The following is a 19,485-nucleotide window of genomic DNA, read 5'->3' as shown; positions in this document are numbered from 1 at the left end:
ACTAGAATAACACAGGTATGTTGAGGACATACTAGAATAACACAGGTATGTTGAGGACATACTAGAATAACACAGGTATGTTGAGGACATACTAGAATAACACAGGTATGTTGAGGACATACTAGAATAACACAGGTATGTTGAGGACATACTAGAATAACACAGGTATGTTGAGGACATACTAGAATAACACAGGTATGTTGAGGACATACTAGAATAACACAGGTATGTTGAGGACATACTAGAATAACACAGGTATGTTGAGGACATACTAGAATAACACAGGTATGTTGAGGACATACTAGAATAACACAGGTATGTTGAGGACATACTAGAATAACACAGGTATGTTGAGGACATACTAGAATAACACAGGTATGTTGAGGACATACTAGAATAACACAGGTATGTTGAGGACATATACACATTTACCAGAGCAGGTTAGTGGCATCAAAGTTTATTATAACAAATTGGTTAATATATCAGTAGAGAGATTTTAAGGTTAAATTATCAACAACAATTTTGAGTAAAAACTGAGTCAAAACACAACAAAAATGTAAAGTTTAGACATTTTCTGTGATAATCACCAGAATAAGGAATCTTTCCATAGGTGACCAATTCTGTGAGTAAAATTCCAAACGACCAGACATCTGACTTGATGGTGAACTTGCTATGGTTAGCGGCTTCGGGAGCCGTCCACTTGATGGGGAATCGTGCACCTACCCTTGCTTCGTATTCATTCTCCTATCACAGGGTAGTAACATTTGTTAGTAACGTCACATGGTCTCATCAAAATTCTTCTCCTTGATTGTGAAGATTGTTTTAAGATATTAAATTTGGTCATTATCTTTAGTTTTACTAACCGTTTTACTCACATGGCCTTACAATGATATTTTCTGTGAAACTTCATGACATTCAACACATACTAGTTGTATCTGGGTTAATTAACCGTATTACACAAAACAAGACCACAAACAAATACAAACAAGAAAACAAACAATGTTATACTACTTTATTTTTTTCTATGAGTAAAATGTTTCCTAACAAACTTACAGATGCAGAGAAATTGGTAACCCTAAACACTACTAGCATTTCACTTTGTGTGTGTGTACATATATTTTACCCTGAAAAGTTCTTGCATTGTGTGTGTGTGTGTGTGTACATATATTTTCACCAACAAGTGTAAAGTTGAATGATTACTTTTGATACATATTTAAAAAAAAAAAAAATTCTGTCAGTGTTTCAACAACCATCTCAGGAGGTTGGAACAACAGTGTCGCTTACCAAGATATTCTATATTAGTTTAAATTCTGCTTTTGCATCGACTCTGTCAGATCAAAGTAGCAGCATAACAAATGAATTCTGTCTTGAAACAACCAAACCTTCCGTCTCGTACCTTAATCAGCCGAGCTAAGCCAAAGTCTGCAATCTTCACCATGTTGTTTTCCCCAACCAGAATGTTTCTAGTGGCCAGATCTCTGTGGATGTAATTCTGAGACTCTAAGTAAGCCATGCCTGCAGCTATCTGAGATGCTACATCGATCAACTGTGGAAGCTTCAGCAGTCGTCCCTTTCCTAACAGAAAACATTGACAGCTTTATACACAGAATCTGGATAAAACGTCTGAAAAACACAGAGACGTCTTGACGTAAAATGATAAAAACCCCATAATCAAAGTACTTTCAAAAGGCAAACTTTTCAAAATAGCTCGGGTTGTAGGGCTTTTATCATTTTGTCTGAAAGATGAAGTGTTATAAAACTTTGAATGGTCCAGAATGTTCCTCGTTTTCAATTGTGTTAAGTATACAAATATTGATACATTATGCAGCACACGCAAGAAGTAACAGTTCTTATGACATACGATCAATACATCTGCAAAAAACAATCCTATCTATTAGCACTAAAAGATAAAGATAGAAAACTAAATTGGTACCAAAAATAAATGATGACTTGCAACAGAATTGTTATAAAGTGTATACCATAAATATGAATCTTACCAGTAATTTCTCTGGGTTACATTTTCTTATTATTTGACATCACAGAACTATTTAATACATTATAAACTTACTTATTTGAAAACATTCTTTATGTTAACATAAACTTGTTCACCATCAGTTATACGTCATTTCCTAGTATTAAACATCTGATATTTCAGGCTTACTAGGCCAGTTGATGGCCGTAAAACCAAGAGTTTTAGTTTAGGAATCAAATAGCACGGCACACGCTCAACATAAAAAAAAGAAACAACTTCAATAGAGAGAGAAAGAAGTCCAGCTGCCTAAAGTGTCAAACATGCATGGCTTTCCAGGCATGGAGGTAACATAATATGATGGATAGTCTAACTATTTATTGTTAGAGTAGTCCAACATTAGCAGTGAGTACCATTGGCCAGTTGTCTTCCCTCTGGTCAACAGTTCAAAATTAAAGATGGAGACATATAGCCTTAGTAGATTTGTCTTGAAGAAAGTAACCCAGCTAGATTTTCTTTGTAAAAGTCACCTAGGTTATTGGTTATGTATTCCTTCTTTAAACTGGAAAGGTCAACTAGGTTAACACTCACAGATTCTTCTTTAAACTAGAAAGGTCAACTATGTCATGTATTCTTCTTTAAACTGGAAAGGTCAACTATGTCATATATTCTTCTTTTTAAACTAAAGGTCAAAGGTCAACTATGTCATGTATTCTTCTTTAAACTGGAAAGGTCAACTATGTCATATATTCTTCTTTAAACTAGAAAGGACAACTATGTCATGTATTCTTCTTTAAACTGGAAAGGTCAACTATGTCATGTATTCTTCTTTAAACTGTAAAGGTCAACTATGTCATGTATTCTTCTTTAAACTGGAAAGGTCAGCTATGTCATGTATTCAGTTTTAGGTTGGTATTAATGTCTAAATGTACAGAACCAAACAAACAGTTTTTGGACAGCCTCCTAGCTCTGCAGATTTACTAAAGTAGTGAGAATACTGTGCAGAACTGAGCCATATTCACTGCCTTACTTAGAACCGGTGCCAGTTTCTCATTTGTATAATTTATTATACGTAAATAAACCATGCTTTTCTCCATCATGGTAACAGTATTCAACTGCACACAGCCAATTTCTCAACAAACAAAATGTAAGGAACCTAGTTTATTTGTCTTTGTCAACAGTGTTTTGTCTAGTTGGCATTCAACCAGATTACCTTGAAGATACACCAGTAAGCTACGATTCTTCATCAACTCGGTGACGATGTAGATTGGTTCTTCGAGCGTACATACAGCGTACAGCTGGACCAGCTTTGGGTGATGCAACTTCTTCATCACCTGAGCTTCAGCGAGGAAGTCCTTCGGGTCCATTGTCCCTGTACGTCAGTGAGAACGTCCATAAGTAAAAACCAGTGTATTTACAAGAAACTGAACTGTCGCAACTTAAAATAAAGACACATATTTACTGATAAATATACTGGTTAGACAAGTTCACAATAATACTAATGCATCAAACCAATTACTATAAGCCTGGTGTTTCAATATCACTATAAATTGATAGCTTGTTCTAATCAGAAATTAATCAACTGAAATTAAAATCATATTTTAATCATACATAGTTAACATTGTCCATCTCCACCCACCTGGTTTCAAGGTTTTGATGGCCACAGGTGTGGTGTTGTTCCTCAAACCTTCCCAAACTTGACCAAACTGACCTTGTCCAAGTTTCCTAATAAATTTCAGAGAAGAACGTTCTATTTCCCACTGATCTCTTGTTTTATGGGAGAGGTCACAAGTGGTTGGCTTTTCAACCTGTAATTAAAAAAAACATTAATTATTCAAAAGACCACTTATTGGTATTGTAAACTTTCACACTTTTTATAAAGGACAGTTATTTCTTGTATTTAAGCTGTAATAAACAAACCACACTTTTTGTAAAGGACAGTTATTTCTTGTATTTAAGCTGTAATAAACAAACCACACTTTTGGTAAAGGACAGTTATTTCTTGTATTTAAGCTGTAATAAACAAACCACACTTTTGGTAAAGGACAGTTATTTCTTGTATTTAAGCTGTAATAAACAAACCACACTTTTGGTAAAGGACAGTTATTTCTTGTATTTAAGCTGTAATAAACAAACCACACTTTTTGTAAAGGACAGTTATTTCTTGTATTTAAACTGTAATAAACAAACCACACTTTTGGTAAAGGACAGTTATTTCTTGTATTTAAACTGTAATAAACAAACCACACTTTTGGTAAAGGACAGTTATTTCTTGTATTTAAGCTGTAATAAACAAACCACACTTTTGGTAAAGGACAGTTATTTCTTGTATTTAAACTGTAATAAACAAACCATACTTTAGTAAAGGACAGTTATTTCTTGTATTTAAACTGTAATAAACAAACCACACTTTAGTAAAGGACAGTTATTTCTTGTATTTAAACTGTAATAAACAAACCACACTTTAGTAAAGGACAGTTATTTCTTGTATTTAAACTGTAATAAACAAACCACACTTTAGTAAAGGACAGTTATTTCTTGTATTTAAACTGTAATAAACAAACCATACTTATATTCAGCAAAAGACTCTAAATAGAAGAACATCCTGCTGAGACTTAGAAGAATACAGTAAATAACACAATTACAGGTGTATTAAAGCTGAAGATGTTAGAGAATTTCTCAAGGAGTGAGTACCATTTTGAAATACAAATCTTTTAATACACTCAGTTAAGACAACTACCTTACTAATAAAAAATGTAAGACCAGGTATTGTGGTTGTTAACAACTTAAGGAAAGGTCATCAGCAATGGGTGTTGTTGACCAGTTGTCTTCTACTGTAATGCTAAACTAGCTATTCTGGTTCTCAACAACCCGAGACTAGGTTCTTTAACAACTAACCTGTATACAAGGCTGCTGAAGGTTTACACACAGACCATCAGAATCTTTGCTGTAGTGCTCCACCAGTTCCTGAACCGTACAGAAAGTTGTACGACGAACAATAAAAAAACCTCCTTCATCCATCTGTCTGATACGATAATGCTTGACTGTGTCTCCATTTTTAACTAGCAGCAGAGTTTAGGTCTTTAATCTCACATGATAAACATTTTATAGTAAACATAATTAGACACATCTGATTTGGTAATAGATTTTTACTGTTATATTTAGAGCAAAATACATAGGCCTAACTTCAAATACATTTTATTAATACTTTAAACCTGAAATCTATCATATTTTCTTATGATAAAGTAATACTTAGACACATAATTAGTACATGAACAAAAGGAACAGAAAAAACAAAAGTATCAAAAAAAAGAAATAAAACTATTTATTCAACAGTAATTTTTATTAATTCAAGTTTTTCACTGAATTCTTTAAAACATCATCCTACAATACAGCTTTACGTGTGTCTCAGCTGCTCCATTAATAATGTTATGTTATGCAATGAGTTTATCTTGTAATTATTAATAAAGTACTCATTCCAAATCCAGCAGACCGTACCTGAAAGAGAATAGTCGCCGTGTCGACTTTCGCTGTCCCTAACGAGAAATGCTCCACGTTCGTTTTCTGGTAAGAGTAACATCTGTTCTGCTTCAGTTCTCTTTATTTTACCAAAGTACCATCTATAAGTTATCAAAAGTATTTATTCAGTGGTATTTCTACAATGATGTGTGTGTGTCTCTCTCTGTGTATGTATATCACTTGACATTGTTCACAGATGTAACTACATCTTGTGGTACTTGGGTGTCAACATTAGAATTAGTTAGAGCAATTAATAGTTTCCTAAATTAGCTGAACCTTGTGAAACCTCAGCAACAAAATACTGCTAATAGCAAGGGTACCCAGTTGATGAAATAGTGCATTCTAACATAAGAAAGTAATAAACATACATTTAAATCACTATAGCCACTAGTAATACCAGGTTGAATGTAAGTTTCTGTAAGTGGGAAGGCTGCTCTGATCCAAGGTTAATAAAAAAAACCTGATTACACAATTCTTCAATCTTTTCAATTTGCTAACACTTAAAATTTGTTGATTTAAACATATATTACACACAAAATAATTTAAAATGACAATTGTCCAACACAAAAGTAGTACAATGCTAAATAATCAAGCATATATGATTTATTATAAACAGAGACCAGTCTCCTAAAGATGGTGATTTAAGAATGTTGAAACACAGTCTTTTTAGGGCTATCTCTTATTTTTAATAAATTATTTATTGTATAATTATGTTAATGCTATAATCCGTTTAATTGTATATAAATAGAGATATCTGGGTTGAACCATTTTCATGAAAATTTGTAATAACTAATACAGTAACACACAAGTCTTAAAACCTAAATGTATATAAAAGCCTTAAAACCTAACACTTTAGGCACAATACAAGGTTGTCCTGTGGATAGACATTTCTCTAACTCATCAAGTGTCTGTGTTTAAAATAAGCCAGCTAAATAGTACATACAGAACAGTGTAAAATTATTTACAGTAAAGTTAAGAGTCACTATTACAACAGAATACAAGTTTCTATAATTTCACGTGTCCATTTCAGTCCAATGTTTTGTTTTCCCCGAGCATGTGCTAGATTGACGAGGACACGGAAATGGTGAAATGTGTTTCCATATGAACCTGTGTTCCATAATGGTGGATCTTATCTTTGAGTAACTCATGTTTCACACGATAGATTGCTTTCATCCAAGTAAATAAACTACACACGGGGTTTAGGTCGTAACACTTCAATACAGTTCCCATTGTCTCAACCTGATAGTGCAGAAAATTACATTTCAGCTACCAAAACTATCCGTGCCTGCAAAATAAAATTCCACATCATGGAGCTGAAGGTCCCAGCAGGTATTTTTAAGTTTAATTACATCCAAACTGTAAATGTTCTACACTTCATGTAACTAGAAAGTTATGGAAATGATGTATAGAATAATTAAAGTTTTGAAAATACTTGGAGTTACGTCAAATTATGAGAAGAAAATAACAACATACTGAACGTAAACTCTACCATAAACACAACATCTGACAAAACTAAAGTCTTATAATGCTAATGATAGGAAGTAGACACAATAAAAACACCATTAGTATAAAACGTTTGAAACCAATATCAAAAAGAACAATTGTATCTACGTACTGTGTGCATAAAACTTTTGATTTAAAGTACTGACAATAATATGGCTATATTTAATGGTTTCCAGCCAATCTAATTTGAAAATATTCATAATGTACAGTTAAAAAATATGTTTATATTCTTCAAACACTTGAAAAGTATTTTGAACTTATAACAAATAAAACAAATCAACTTCATTGAAGTATTTTCAATTAATTAAGAAAAAAAATGAGTGACATAAGTTGACACAGTCTAGATATTTTATCCAGCTCAGATTCTCAAAAATACGTATATACTGTTTCACAGGAGATAACTCTAGAAAACAATTCCTACTTTATGTGTTGAAATGATAAAATAATTGTATACGAGGGCTGTTCAAAAAATACGCGGACTGTTTGAATTGCTCGGCTCCAGTTGGTTCCAGGGGAATCCGCTTGGTGTCGCTAGGTTCGCACATATCAGCTGATTACGACGCCATTTCCCGATTGCAGATATCTTCATTTGTGTATTAGCTACGCGGTTTTAAGTGAAGTGCGATTTTTTTCGTTTGGCGGATTTCAGAATGAATGACCTGAAGGAGCAACGACTTGCTGTGAAATTTTGTGTTAAACTTGGAAAATCTGCGACTGAAACTTTTGCTATGCTTAACACGGCTTACGGTGATGTTGCTATGAAGCGTACGGCATGTTTCAAGTGGCATGAACGTTTTAAGGATGGTCGACAGTCCATTGAAGATGATGAGCGTCCTTCCACGTCAACTGACGACCCACACGTCGACAAAATCAACACCCTGGTGCAGGCAAATCGACGTCTGACTGTCAGGGAGCTTGCTGAAGAGTGTGGGATATCAGTAGGATCTTGTTACGAGATTTTGACCGAAAAATTGAAGATGCACCGCGTTGCTGCGAAATTTGTGCCTCAGAACTCGTGCGTTTTTTGGCCAAACACTCGATCACTGTTCTTCCCCTACTCACCTGACCTTGCTCCTTGCGATGTTTTCTTGTTCCCCAAACTCAAAAGACCCTTGAAAGGAAGAAGATTTGAGACGATTCCCGAGATTAAGGCAAATGCGACGAAGGAGCTGGAGGACATTACAAAAGAAGCGTACCAGGACTGTTTCAACAAGTGGAAACACCGTTGGGATAAGTGTGTGCGTTGGGGAGGAGAGTACTTTGAAGGAGTCCCAGACCTGTAACTTCTAAATACAGTACATTTTGTTTTATGACGTCAGTCCGCGTATTTTTTGAACAGCCCTCGTATATTGTGTACTAACTACAGTTAAACTTTGTTTCAATTTTTAACTCTAATAACTTCTCTGTAATGTGTTTACGTTTTCAACTGGTGGAATCCAAGTGAAGTAAACTATTCATTCACAGTTTTGTGTTTCTGTTCTACGTGACAATTAATTAATTTTAGGGCTTCTGTAAAAACAAAATGTTATCAAATGAAAATATTAAGAAAAATAAAAATAGATGTACACCCTAATTTGTTCAAAATCAAATCTGTTCTTGATTAGATCAGTTACACTTGTTTTAATAATCATTCATGTGGATACCAGTGAACCCTGAATATCATACTGGTAACACATAGTCAACCAGTGATACTTGGAAGATACCAGTGTACCCTGAATATCATACTAGTAACACATAGTCAACCAGTGATACTTGGAAGATACCAGTGTACCCTGAATATCATACTGGTAACACATAGTGAGCCAGTGATACTTGGAAGATACCAGTGTACCCTGAATATCATACTAGTAACACAGTGAACCAGTGATACTTGGAAGATACCAGTGTACCCTGAATATCATACTAGTAACACACAGTCAACCAGTGATACTTGGATGATACCAGTGTACCCTGAATATCATACTAGTAACACATAGTCAACCAGTGATACTTGGAAGATACCAGTGAACCCTGAATATCATACTAGTAACACATAGTCAACCAGTGATACTTGGATGATACCAGTGTACACTGAATATCATACCAGTAACACATATAGTCAATCAATGATACCACTGTATCATGAACAGCACACTAATAACACATACTATCAACCAATGATACCTGGTAGATACCACACTAGTAACACTATAAACCAATAATACCTAGTAGATACCAGTTTACCATGAGTACCCCAACAGTAATGCCTACAATGGGGTCATAACCCCCCACAAGATCACAATAATTAAACATTTTGATATGTGAAAGTCTATAGGTAATACTTTAATTGCATCTGTATAATATATCTTTACTGCTGAGTAAAGAAACACGTCTCATATCGGGTGTCAAATAATTCTAGAAACATGTTTAAGAAATGATACAGAGAACATCGTGTAATAAAATCAGAAGTACGAATTTACAACATGTGAAATATCACCTCGAGTTGGATGGAAAACAAATGTACCATAAATATAACAGAATCCTGAAGAATTGGAAGTTTTAAAAATTATGATTCAAAACGTGAACCGTCAAGAATGCGATATTCACGAGTTATTATTGTACATATTCAATTATTATATAAACTAATTTCAATAAGTGTGAAGGAAGTTTGTCAATACGAAAAAATAATAAAATTACGTATACACTCCTAATTAAACTAGTGTGTTCATAATCAAATACAATGTCCGACGTGCCTTGGCTTTCGTTATTAGAACAGTAACGTTAGCACGGAACCAGGAACTAATCACAAGTCTGGGGTCGAGAGTTAGGACATTAAACATCATACGTCGTCTTGCAAGTGCTTTGTGTAATAGTAAAATAACCCGGATGTTAAACATATTGCTACTGAGTTAAAGTTACACACACACACACACACACATATATATATATATATATATATAACTGAATATTTACATTAACTTACAACAACTATTCTGGCAATATACAAAAAATTCCTTCTTCGACCTTTGTATATCGTCGTGGTTGACGAATTACGAATTACAGTTGTTACACCAACCGGAAAATTCAATGATACTCAAAACGAAGGTAACGTCAAGTGTTTTAAATAAATGGTTAAAATAGTCACTGTTTGTTTTTAACCCGTGAAAGTTAAGAAATATTACACTTCAACGTTATGGTACATAAAATAACTGTCAAATCATATTGTATAATGCCCTGTTCTTGGAAACTAATAAACTGTTTGTCTCAAACACTAGATTCACGACGGTTCGTTTTCAACGAACACCGGGCGATATATCCAAAGTTCCTCCAACCTGTCATAAAATGGAAGTTTTGGTTATTAATTCGAGTTACAACTATTTGTAATAGTTTTCCACTGCTACACATCAAAGTAACTAGTTTTGGTTAACATTACCAATATACTTATCAAGCACTTCAGCCAACGCTATGAAAATAAAAAAATTAACACGTAAATCAATTATGTCGTAATATAAACATAAGTATATATATATATATAAAGCAAAATAATTTACAGTTGAAACACTCACAAAAAAACGTTTCCATCAAAGAATGGCACGGCAAACATTTCACAATCAAACATAATCCTGCTTACTTTTGTTTGTTTTTATCATGCACAAGCCTACACAAAGAGCTACCTGTACTCTGCCCACAACGGGGATCGAAACCCGGTTCGTTTTGAAAATAGTTTTTATTTCCTTTTCGACTGGATTATAATCTACGATTTGATATGGTTTTATTCTACATAACTATGTAACTGTTTTCTCCAAATTTTACTTTTTTTGGATTACTTGTTGAAAGCGCAAGCTTCTCTGATAAACTCTAATTATTTTAAAATTTCGCTAAACAAGAAAGTTTATTTAGATCTCACTAAGCAAAATATCAAAAGGTTTTTTCGTACAATACGTCACTAATAGATGGCGCTGCATTACAATAACTCCTGAACAATATTGTTCAGCGCTTTTCTAACATTCTCTCGTAATGGATTATTGTTTTCGAACAAATAATATACCAGCAATGTTGAGCTATAAGGCTTAAAGGTGGTGTTACCTTATGTTACACACATAATTTATATGTATTTTTGATTACCATAATTTTAGTCTATATAATAACTGGAAGTTTTCTGAAATGCATGCAAAGATAAACATATATATATCACAAGTTATTAAAAATTCAAATCGTGCCTGTGAAGTGAGCCAAACCTGTTATCTAACTCATTATTATAATAAGGGATCATTTATAATTATTTCTTCATGGCACTTTGTCTTCTTCTGGACAGAAGGAGCCATACTGTACTTCCTACAGTTTTTGTTACTTTCTATTACAGTGTATGTGTCGCTGTTTTTTTCATTTATTTTTAAGTTTCTCTAAACATTTTAAAAACAAATGATGCGTCAGTATTTTAACATGTATTTCATTGGGGTCACGTGGCTTTATTAATACTAGAAACTGTTCAAACACACACTCATTGTTACACTAATTATTTTCATGAGACAAGTGTCTCCCTCCGTGTTAGACTGAGGGTCCAGGTACTGGTAACCACGGCAACCGTAGCCGTCACGTGATTACAAGGTCTGGCTCCAAGACTCTTTAACAATCGATACATATCTGGTTTGGCTTCACCACTTCTCTAAAAAAAATTACTTTCGCACACTACATTTATCTATTTTATTGTCTTTTAATTTATCACATCAAATTGTAAAAATTAGGAGGCGATTTTGAGATTATAAACGGGGGATAAATGTTTGTAACTTTGTTTTATTCATACCTAAATGAGTACATAATTTTTCCTTCTTTATTCCAACCGGAGATTTATTGTAAATAAATTCAAACTTCCGTCAAAAACATTTTTACGCCTATCGAAATTGAATACTTTTAGAGGAAAATTTTATCAAGTGCAACGTTTCCAAACAATAATATCAAAATTCCGGTCGCACCAAACATGCTCGCCCTTTCAGCTGTGGGGGCGTTATAATGTAACGGTCAATCCAACTATTCATTGGTAAAAAGAGTAGCCCAACAGTTGGCGGTGGGTAGTGATGACTAGCTGCCTTCCCTCTAGTCTTTTCTGTTTGTTGGAAAACGTCATATTACTTAGTATTGCGTCATCTCACTTATCGATCCCAGTGTCCCTGAAGCAGCGTATTTCTTCCCACGCATGCCCCGTGTACCTCAGTGGGTGTCAGTGAATGCTGCTGTTAACTTTATGTTCGAGTTCATAGCTACTCCTAGTTATGATGTCAGGACAAGGGAAGAAAAGAAAAGACGACTCTGAATGTCGTGTTTTTAAAGAACAGAGTAGTGTTAACTACTTCGTTATTGAACCACGTAACAAAGCGTTGTGCTTAAAATACAACGAGACAATTGCAGTGCTAAAAGAATACAACAGCTGTAGACAATACTAAACCAAGCACTCAAACTATTATCAGTTCATGGGAAAGGTAGTTCAGACATATTTGAAGCCTTGAAACATAACTTATCGTCACAACAATTTGTATTTAAGAAGAAAGCCAAGAATGAAGCTACAACAAGAACAAGTTTCCAAGTGTCACATCTGTTGGCCAAGCGAGGAAAAACATTTACCGATAGGTACATGTACCTATACGATAGATTACGTACGATTGAAGCAGCCGATGAAATGTGCTCAGAAAAAAGTAAACTTATTTATGACTATCAGATTTTCGACGAATACATTAGCACGTAGAGTTGAGGACACTGGAAGTAATATTCTGTCTCAACTGAAATGCAAGGTCAAAGAGTGAGTGCTTTTCCATAGCGCTTGACGAGTCAACAGATGTGTCCGACACTTCACAGATGCTGTTGTTTATTCACGGAGTCAATATTAATTTTGAATTAGCTTCTGTACACAGTATGCATGGGACATCCACAGGTGAGGACATTTTCAAAGATGTCGAAAAATCACTAAGTCAGTACAACTTGGAATAGAAACGGCTGAAGTGTGTTACAACAGATGGTGGTAAAAATATGTGTGGTGCAAGAAAGGGTTTAGTTGGATATATTCACAAAGTTGTTGAAAGTGTGGGTTGTTCTAAGTCTATGGTTCTCCACTGTAAACGGCTGAAGTGTGTTACAACAGATGGTGGTAAAAATGTGTGTGGTGCAAGAAAGGGTTTAGTTGGATATATTCACATATTTGTTTTAAGTGTGGGTTGTTCTAAGCTTATAATTCTCCACTGTATTATTAATCAGCAGGCACTGTGTGGAAAATATCTGGATCTGTCATGGAACCTCTAGTTTTAACAGTGAACTTCTTTCGCTCTCATGGACTCAACCATCTCATTTTCGTAAATTTTTGGCAGAAACAGAAGCAACATATCCAGACTTACCCTACCCCTCTTTAATCTGATGGCTTAGCTGTGGGAAGACCATATTTGAGATTAAAATTCTTTTAAATGAAAATAATTGTCCTCAACTGTTACAAACAGTGAATGGCTTTGGTAGTTAGCTTTTTCTATAGATCTGCCCATATGCCTGAGTGAATTCAATCTTACGTTGGAAGGTAAAAAACTGCGCTTATTTGTGATATGTTCATAGAGGTGAAATCATTATAAATTAATTATTTATAAGTCCCAGTTGATGAGGAGTTGCTTCACACACTTTGTTTGTTGTGAAAAGTTTAAACAAACATTCACACGTAGGTTCACACAAGATATTCACACACTGTTGTGAAAAGTTTAAACAAACATTCCCACGCAGGTTCACACAAGATATTCCTTTATGATCTTAAACTACAGTTCAAGGAGCATTTGTTCGATGTTGATGTGAGTGTAACAGAAATAAGAATCTTCCGAAACCCATTTGATTGTGTTATTGATGAACTGCCCTCTGAAGTTCAAATGGAAGTTACTGGTCTGCAGTCTAACGACACGTTGAAGGACAAATAGAAAGGAAGAAAGTTGATAGAGTTCTATAAATGTTTTCCAAGTAATCAATGTGTTTATTTATAAAACTTTGTTCGTGGATTCATTTCAGTTCTGTCACTACCTATTTCTGTGATGACATTTTCAAAGATGAAGTACATGAAACCTAGTTACAGATCAACCTTATCTGATGAACATTTGTAATCACTTTTGATGATAGGAAGCAGTAACTCTGAACCTTGATTAATTTTGTCAGAAAAACACCAGTTTCATGGTTCTCACTGGTGCTAAAAAAGACGATTGTGCATCTTAAATATTTTCAATATGTGATTTTACTAGAAATAAATTAGTGATGATGTATTCTGATCATGTATCCCTACTTAATTTTACCACAACATCTCCGAACCACGAAGCCTAAAAGATCCACCTCCCGGCCCTTGTCCAAAAAGGTTTTGATACTACTATTCTATTAGTCAAATTAGATATTAATCAATATCTCTGTTGAAGAGAGAGGTGGTTGATATTGTTGTAGAAGGAATTTAATTCGTGTTTTTGTTGATTAGTTGGTTGATTTAGTGTTTTATGGCACAAAGCAGCTAGGCTATCTGCGCCGAACATCCGGTAAAGAGTTTAAAATAAATTATGAAAAATTCATAAAAAGATATTAAGGTGAAACAAAACAAAGTTTAAAAAACATAAACAGCATAAGACCAATGTTTACATCTAGTTTACAACGTCAAGAGAAAAACTACAGTTATTCAAGTTAAAAGGATTTTCTGTAGCGTAACTGTAACAATCATAACTCGCCAGGAAGACTAACAGGTAAGTACAAAACAACTGTCAGTCACCTGAAGTTGGCCTTCCCAGTCCTGGTTTCGAGTTATTTAATGTTATGGCCAGTTTCTAATATCAAATCGAACTAGATGAACTGTGGTTTTTATAAAGAAGCCACATTAAAAATGTGTGATGTATAAATTAAAAAACTTAAATGGCATTAAAATGATTAATGGCCTTTAAAAAACTAAAAACATTACCAAGGTGGACAGTGTCACCATCACTAATAACACCGTCTAACGTTATGGACAAACCTTGGGACAGAACATGTTTAAAATGGTGCCGTCATTGTGAATCATAACGATGACAAGACAGTAAAATGTGCCTTATTGTGATCTGAGTGTTACACAAACTACACACTGGTGCATCAGTTCCTGATAAAAGAAAACGATGAGTTAAAAAACTGTGACCAATGCATGGTCTAGTTAAAACAACTTCATCTTTCCAATCTTTACGGAAGCAAAACGGTCAAAGTCCAATATAAGGTTTTATTTGGAAAAGCTTGTTTTCATGTTACTTACTCTAAGTCGACTACCAGCTGGCACAGAGATGAGCCTTGAATACAGGACCATAGTCCATGTATGGAACAGGCACAGCAGTGATAGTACCAGAACTGAGAGACTAAGCTGCGGTGTCAGTTCCACTATTAAGATTTTAATTGAAGTATCCACAAAAAGAGAGAAATTTCAGTACCCACTGACCCACCATGGGACGCACTACAATGTCAAACAAGGACACTGCAGCAACCTCAGGGTTTCGTGAGCACTATACCCAAACACCAGCACCAGATATAATGTCCACAACACCTGTTGAGAACATCCAACACTGGTACTTAGTTAATCCTAACCCTAGTGGACCAGCCGATTGACCCAAGGGAGCCACCCCAAGGCTGCCTATCTACAGGAATTCAAGGTTAGGGTAGGACCCTCAACCACCAGGATCCTCTCCTCCCCTTCACAGGTTGCTACGCACGGCAAATAAGTGGGTGGATGTTTAGATCCCAGAGGAGGTAAACTAAAAACACAGAACCTTCCCTGGGAGGTCCCCTCACCATGTACAGGAATCCACACCGAGGGGATCTTTGTTGAAGGTAGAGCTGATCGATATTGTTGTAGAAGGAATTAATTCGTATCTTTATTGAAGAGAGTGCTGGTTGATATTATGGAAGGAATTAATTCGTGTCTTTGTTGAAGGAATTAGCTGTGTGATGATTGTAGTAGATATAATTAGTGTCTGTTGAAGAGAAAGCTGGTTCATATTGTTGTAGAAGGAATAAATTCGTGTCTTTGTTGAACAGAGAGCTGGTTGATATTGTTGTACAAGGAATTAATTCGTGTCTTTGTTGAAGAGAGAGCTGGTTGATATTGTTGTTCAAGGAATTAATTCGTGTATCTTTGTTAGAGAGCTAGTTGATATTGTTGCAGAAGGAATTAATTCGTGTCTTTGTTGAAGAGAGAGCTGGTTGATATTGTTGTACAAGGAATTAATTCGTGTCTCTTTGTTAAAGAGAGAGCTGGTTGATATTGTTGCAGAAGGAATTAATTCGTGTCTTTGTTGAAGAGAGAGCTGGTTGATATTGTTGTAGAAGGAATTAATTCGTGTCTTTGTTGAACAGAGAGCTGGTTCATATTGTTGTAGAAGGAATAAATTCGTGTCTTTGTTGAACAGAGAGCTGGTTGATATTGTTCTACAAGGAATTAATTCGTGTCTTTGTTGAAGAGAGAGCTGGTTGATATTGTTGTAGAAGGAATTAATTCGTGTCTTTGTTAAACAGAGAGCTGGTTCATATTGTTGTAGAAGGATATTACCACGCTTTTAGTGAACAGGGAATTAGTTATTTAGAAATGTTTAGATAAATCGCATTTACTCGAAGAATCTGCTACTTTGTCAACTTGACGCCAAATGCCTTATGCACAATGAAATTGCCTGGAAACGTACAAAAACACAGATTTAAATATCTGACAAAACGTAAGCCAATAAATAGGTTCGAACCGTTTCTTGCGGTGGAGATGTATACTATGGTTGTGGAAAATTACAAAACACGTAATTTATTTGTTTCGCAAGACATTTAAGGTGTTAATAGAAAACACATCGTGATTTGTTCAACTATGTGCAACCACTACACCCCAACGTAATCTAAAGTAGTCTATTGTATTTATAATACAGAAACTTTTCAATACCAGATGATAACGTTATCTTCTTCGTACGCTTTATATAAATAACAAACTGCTTCGTATCAGGGACTCTCCTATTCACTGAGCACCCGCCTATTGGTCAAACCGAACTTAGTTTGTACCGCCCTCTAGCGAGTGTTTTTATATTTGAACACTAAATCCTTGAAATTTGTTTGTTTTTTTAAAAGCTCAGCAATTTGGCTGTACTTATAAAACCTCTTTAAAACGTCTACGATATATGAAACCTCTTTAAAACGTCTACGATATATATATCTATCAACGTTATTGAAAATATATTTAATCACTAAAAATCAGAATGGCGTAGAGATAAACAAAAAAACGAAGCTATTTACATATAAAGTTTACATTTCAAATTACTTCAAAGACTATTTGACGACTACAGAATATAAAACCATGCTCAACTTCGAAGCAAGTTACAGTAATCCCACGGTGTTATCAAAGTTGGCATTTTTATTTAAAACACGTCAATTTTTAGCAGCCAAATTTAAAACTGCTTAAGTAAAGGGCTTTCAAAATATTCAGACTCAAATCACGTGTAGTTTAAACCAAACACGCAACAATTCCACATGGACCAGGCTAGGCCTAGTAGACAGCGAAACTGGACTGTCACCAAAGGTTTTTTGTTTCACGTCCCGTTGCCTCCCCCCCCCAGAAAAAAAACGCGCTCGGTACTTTATGGTCGTAGTTAGGTTATAAAAGTGACAGTAAAATCACACTATTCGACTAAAAAAAAAGTATCCCGAAAGCTGTTGGTGACTAGCTGCCATAGCACGATCAATTTAAAATTATGGACGGCTATGCACAGACAGCCCTTATGTAGCTTTTCATACAAAATCTAAAACAAACGACACAGTACACTGAAGGTATTTATTTCACCGGATAAGGATTTGCAACTGCACAATTACCTTTAGAATTTAAAAAGTTACACTGCGGAAACGTTGCAAATAAACTTATAGTTTTTTGCGTGTCAACACAGAAGTCATAGATGCTGGCTTTTTTCTGTCACTTGCGTGGAATGGGGTTGGTCGTAATAGCAAAGCAACATTCTCAATTAGACTAAAAGATTAAATTAGTGAGCCACTAATGACATCCGGTTTACTGACTGTATTGTGTTTAAAGCAATCAACAAGACGCTAGCTTCAGTATTGACTTACTAAGGTGCCATACTGTCAATTCGATTCATGGTTGATACTCTGACAATGTGGCCTAGGTGGATCAGATCATTGATCTCTTCAACCCTCCCTGATAATGTGGTTTCATGGTTTTTTTTGGTTAGCACGTGGTTGCCGATTTTCTGCGACTTTCTACACAGGAACGTGGCTAGTAAAAACACGAAGTCTTCATATCTTGAAACCTGTGCTACCTCTGATTCTGGTGGTTCGTTCTGAGCTAGTCTTCTTCACAGAAGTCGGCCAGAAGACGTCTAAGCTACGAATGTATCTGACAACAGTCGGCCAGAAGACGTCCAAGCTACGAATGCATCTGACAACAGTCGGCCAGAAGACGTCCAAGCTACGAATGCATCTAACAACTGTCAGCCAGAAGACGTCCAAGCTACGAATGCATCTAACAACTGTCAGCCAGAAGACGTCCAAGCTACGAATGCATCTAACAACTGTCAGCCAGAAGACGTCCAAGCTACGAATGCATCTAACAACTGTCAGCCAGAAGACGTCCAAGCTACGAATGCATCTAACAACTGTCAGCCAGAAGACGTCCAAGCTACGAATGCATCTAACAACTGTCAGCCAGAAGACGTCCAAGCTACGAATGCATCTAACAACTGTTAGCCAGATGTCCAAGCTACGAATGCATCTAACAACTGTCAGCCAGATGTCCAAGCTACGAATGCATCTAACAACTGTCAGCCAGATGTCCAAGCTACGAATGCATCTAACAACTGTCAGCCAGATGTCCAAGCTACGAATGCATCTAACAACTGTCAGCCAGATGTCCAAGCTACGAATGCATCTAACAACTGTCAGCCAGATGTCCAAGCTACGAATGCATCTAACAACTGTCAGCCAGATGTCCAAGCTACGAATGTATCTAACAACTGTCAACCAGAAGATGTCCAAACTAGGAATGTATCTTAAGTCAACCAGAAAATGTCCAAACTATCAATGTATCTTAACAAGTCAACCAGAAAATGTCCAAGCTATCAATGTATCTAAGAACGAGACAGCGTCGCTGATAATGATTATGAAAATGTTTAATGATATTTCTGTTTCTCTATATAAAAACAGTTTGGAATTTTTCGCGTCAAATACACTACGTGTTGTTTTGTTCCAAAACAACCCCACGGCATCAGCACATATATATGCCAAAACCAAAAAGGCTGGACATCTTATTGAAGTGGACTATATATTACACGTATTAACGTTCTTGCAATTCGTCCTTGTCCACTTTCACAGATGACGAAACCCGTATAATTCTTAATAATTATTATTTGTTTGGTATCTTAAACAAGTGTCATTAACCATGTATATTCTTAACAGGATTAAAAGGCACCATTAACCCACATGTTTACTCCACGAGATAAATCAACACTGGTACTTTAACCATGTTT

The 19,485-nt window shown here is 35.4% G+C and overlaps 1 protein-coding gene across 1 annotated transcript in view; it reads right to left on the bottom strand.

Moving 5' to 3' along the window:
• Positions 1 to 19,485, bottom strand: part of LOC143253997 (tyrosine-protein kinase Src42A-like) — a 33,998-nt gene that overhangs the window by 2,977 nt on the left and 11,536 nt on the right. The window contains exons 2-7 of the mRNA XM_076508692.1: positions 5,468 to 5,589; positions 4,868 to 5,031; positions 3,609 to 3,777; positions 3,183 to 3,341; positions 1,397 to 1,575; positions 588 to 744 (exon numbers count right to left, since the gene is read on the bottom strand). Of these exons, the coding sequence (XP_076364807.1) occupies positions 588 to 744; positions 1,397 to 1,575; positions 3,183 to 3,341; positions 3,609 to 3,777; positions 4,868 to 5,031; positions 5,468 to 5,589 (950 nt within the window). The remainder of the gene's footprint in view (positions 1 to 587; positions 745 to 1,396; positions 1,576 to 3,182; positions 3,342 to 3,608; positions 3,778 to 4,867; positions 5,032 to 5,467; positions 5,590 to 19,485) is intronic.

This window comes from Tachypleus tridentatus, chromosome 6 (assembly GCF_004210375.1).
Source record: "Tachypleus tridentatus isolate NWPU-2018 chromosome 6, ASM421037v1, whole genome shotgun sequence".
Classification (NCBI taxonomy): Eukaryota; Metazoa; Arthropoda; class Merostomata; order Xiphosura; family Limulidae; genus Tachypleus; species Tachypleus tridentatus.
Note: the sequence above shows the minus strand (reverse complement) of the source record. Positions and strands in the feature narration are given on the sequence as shown.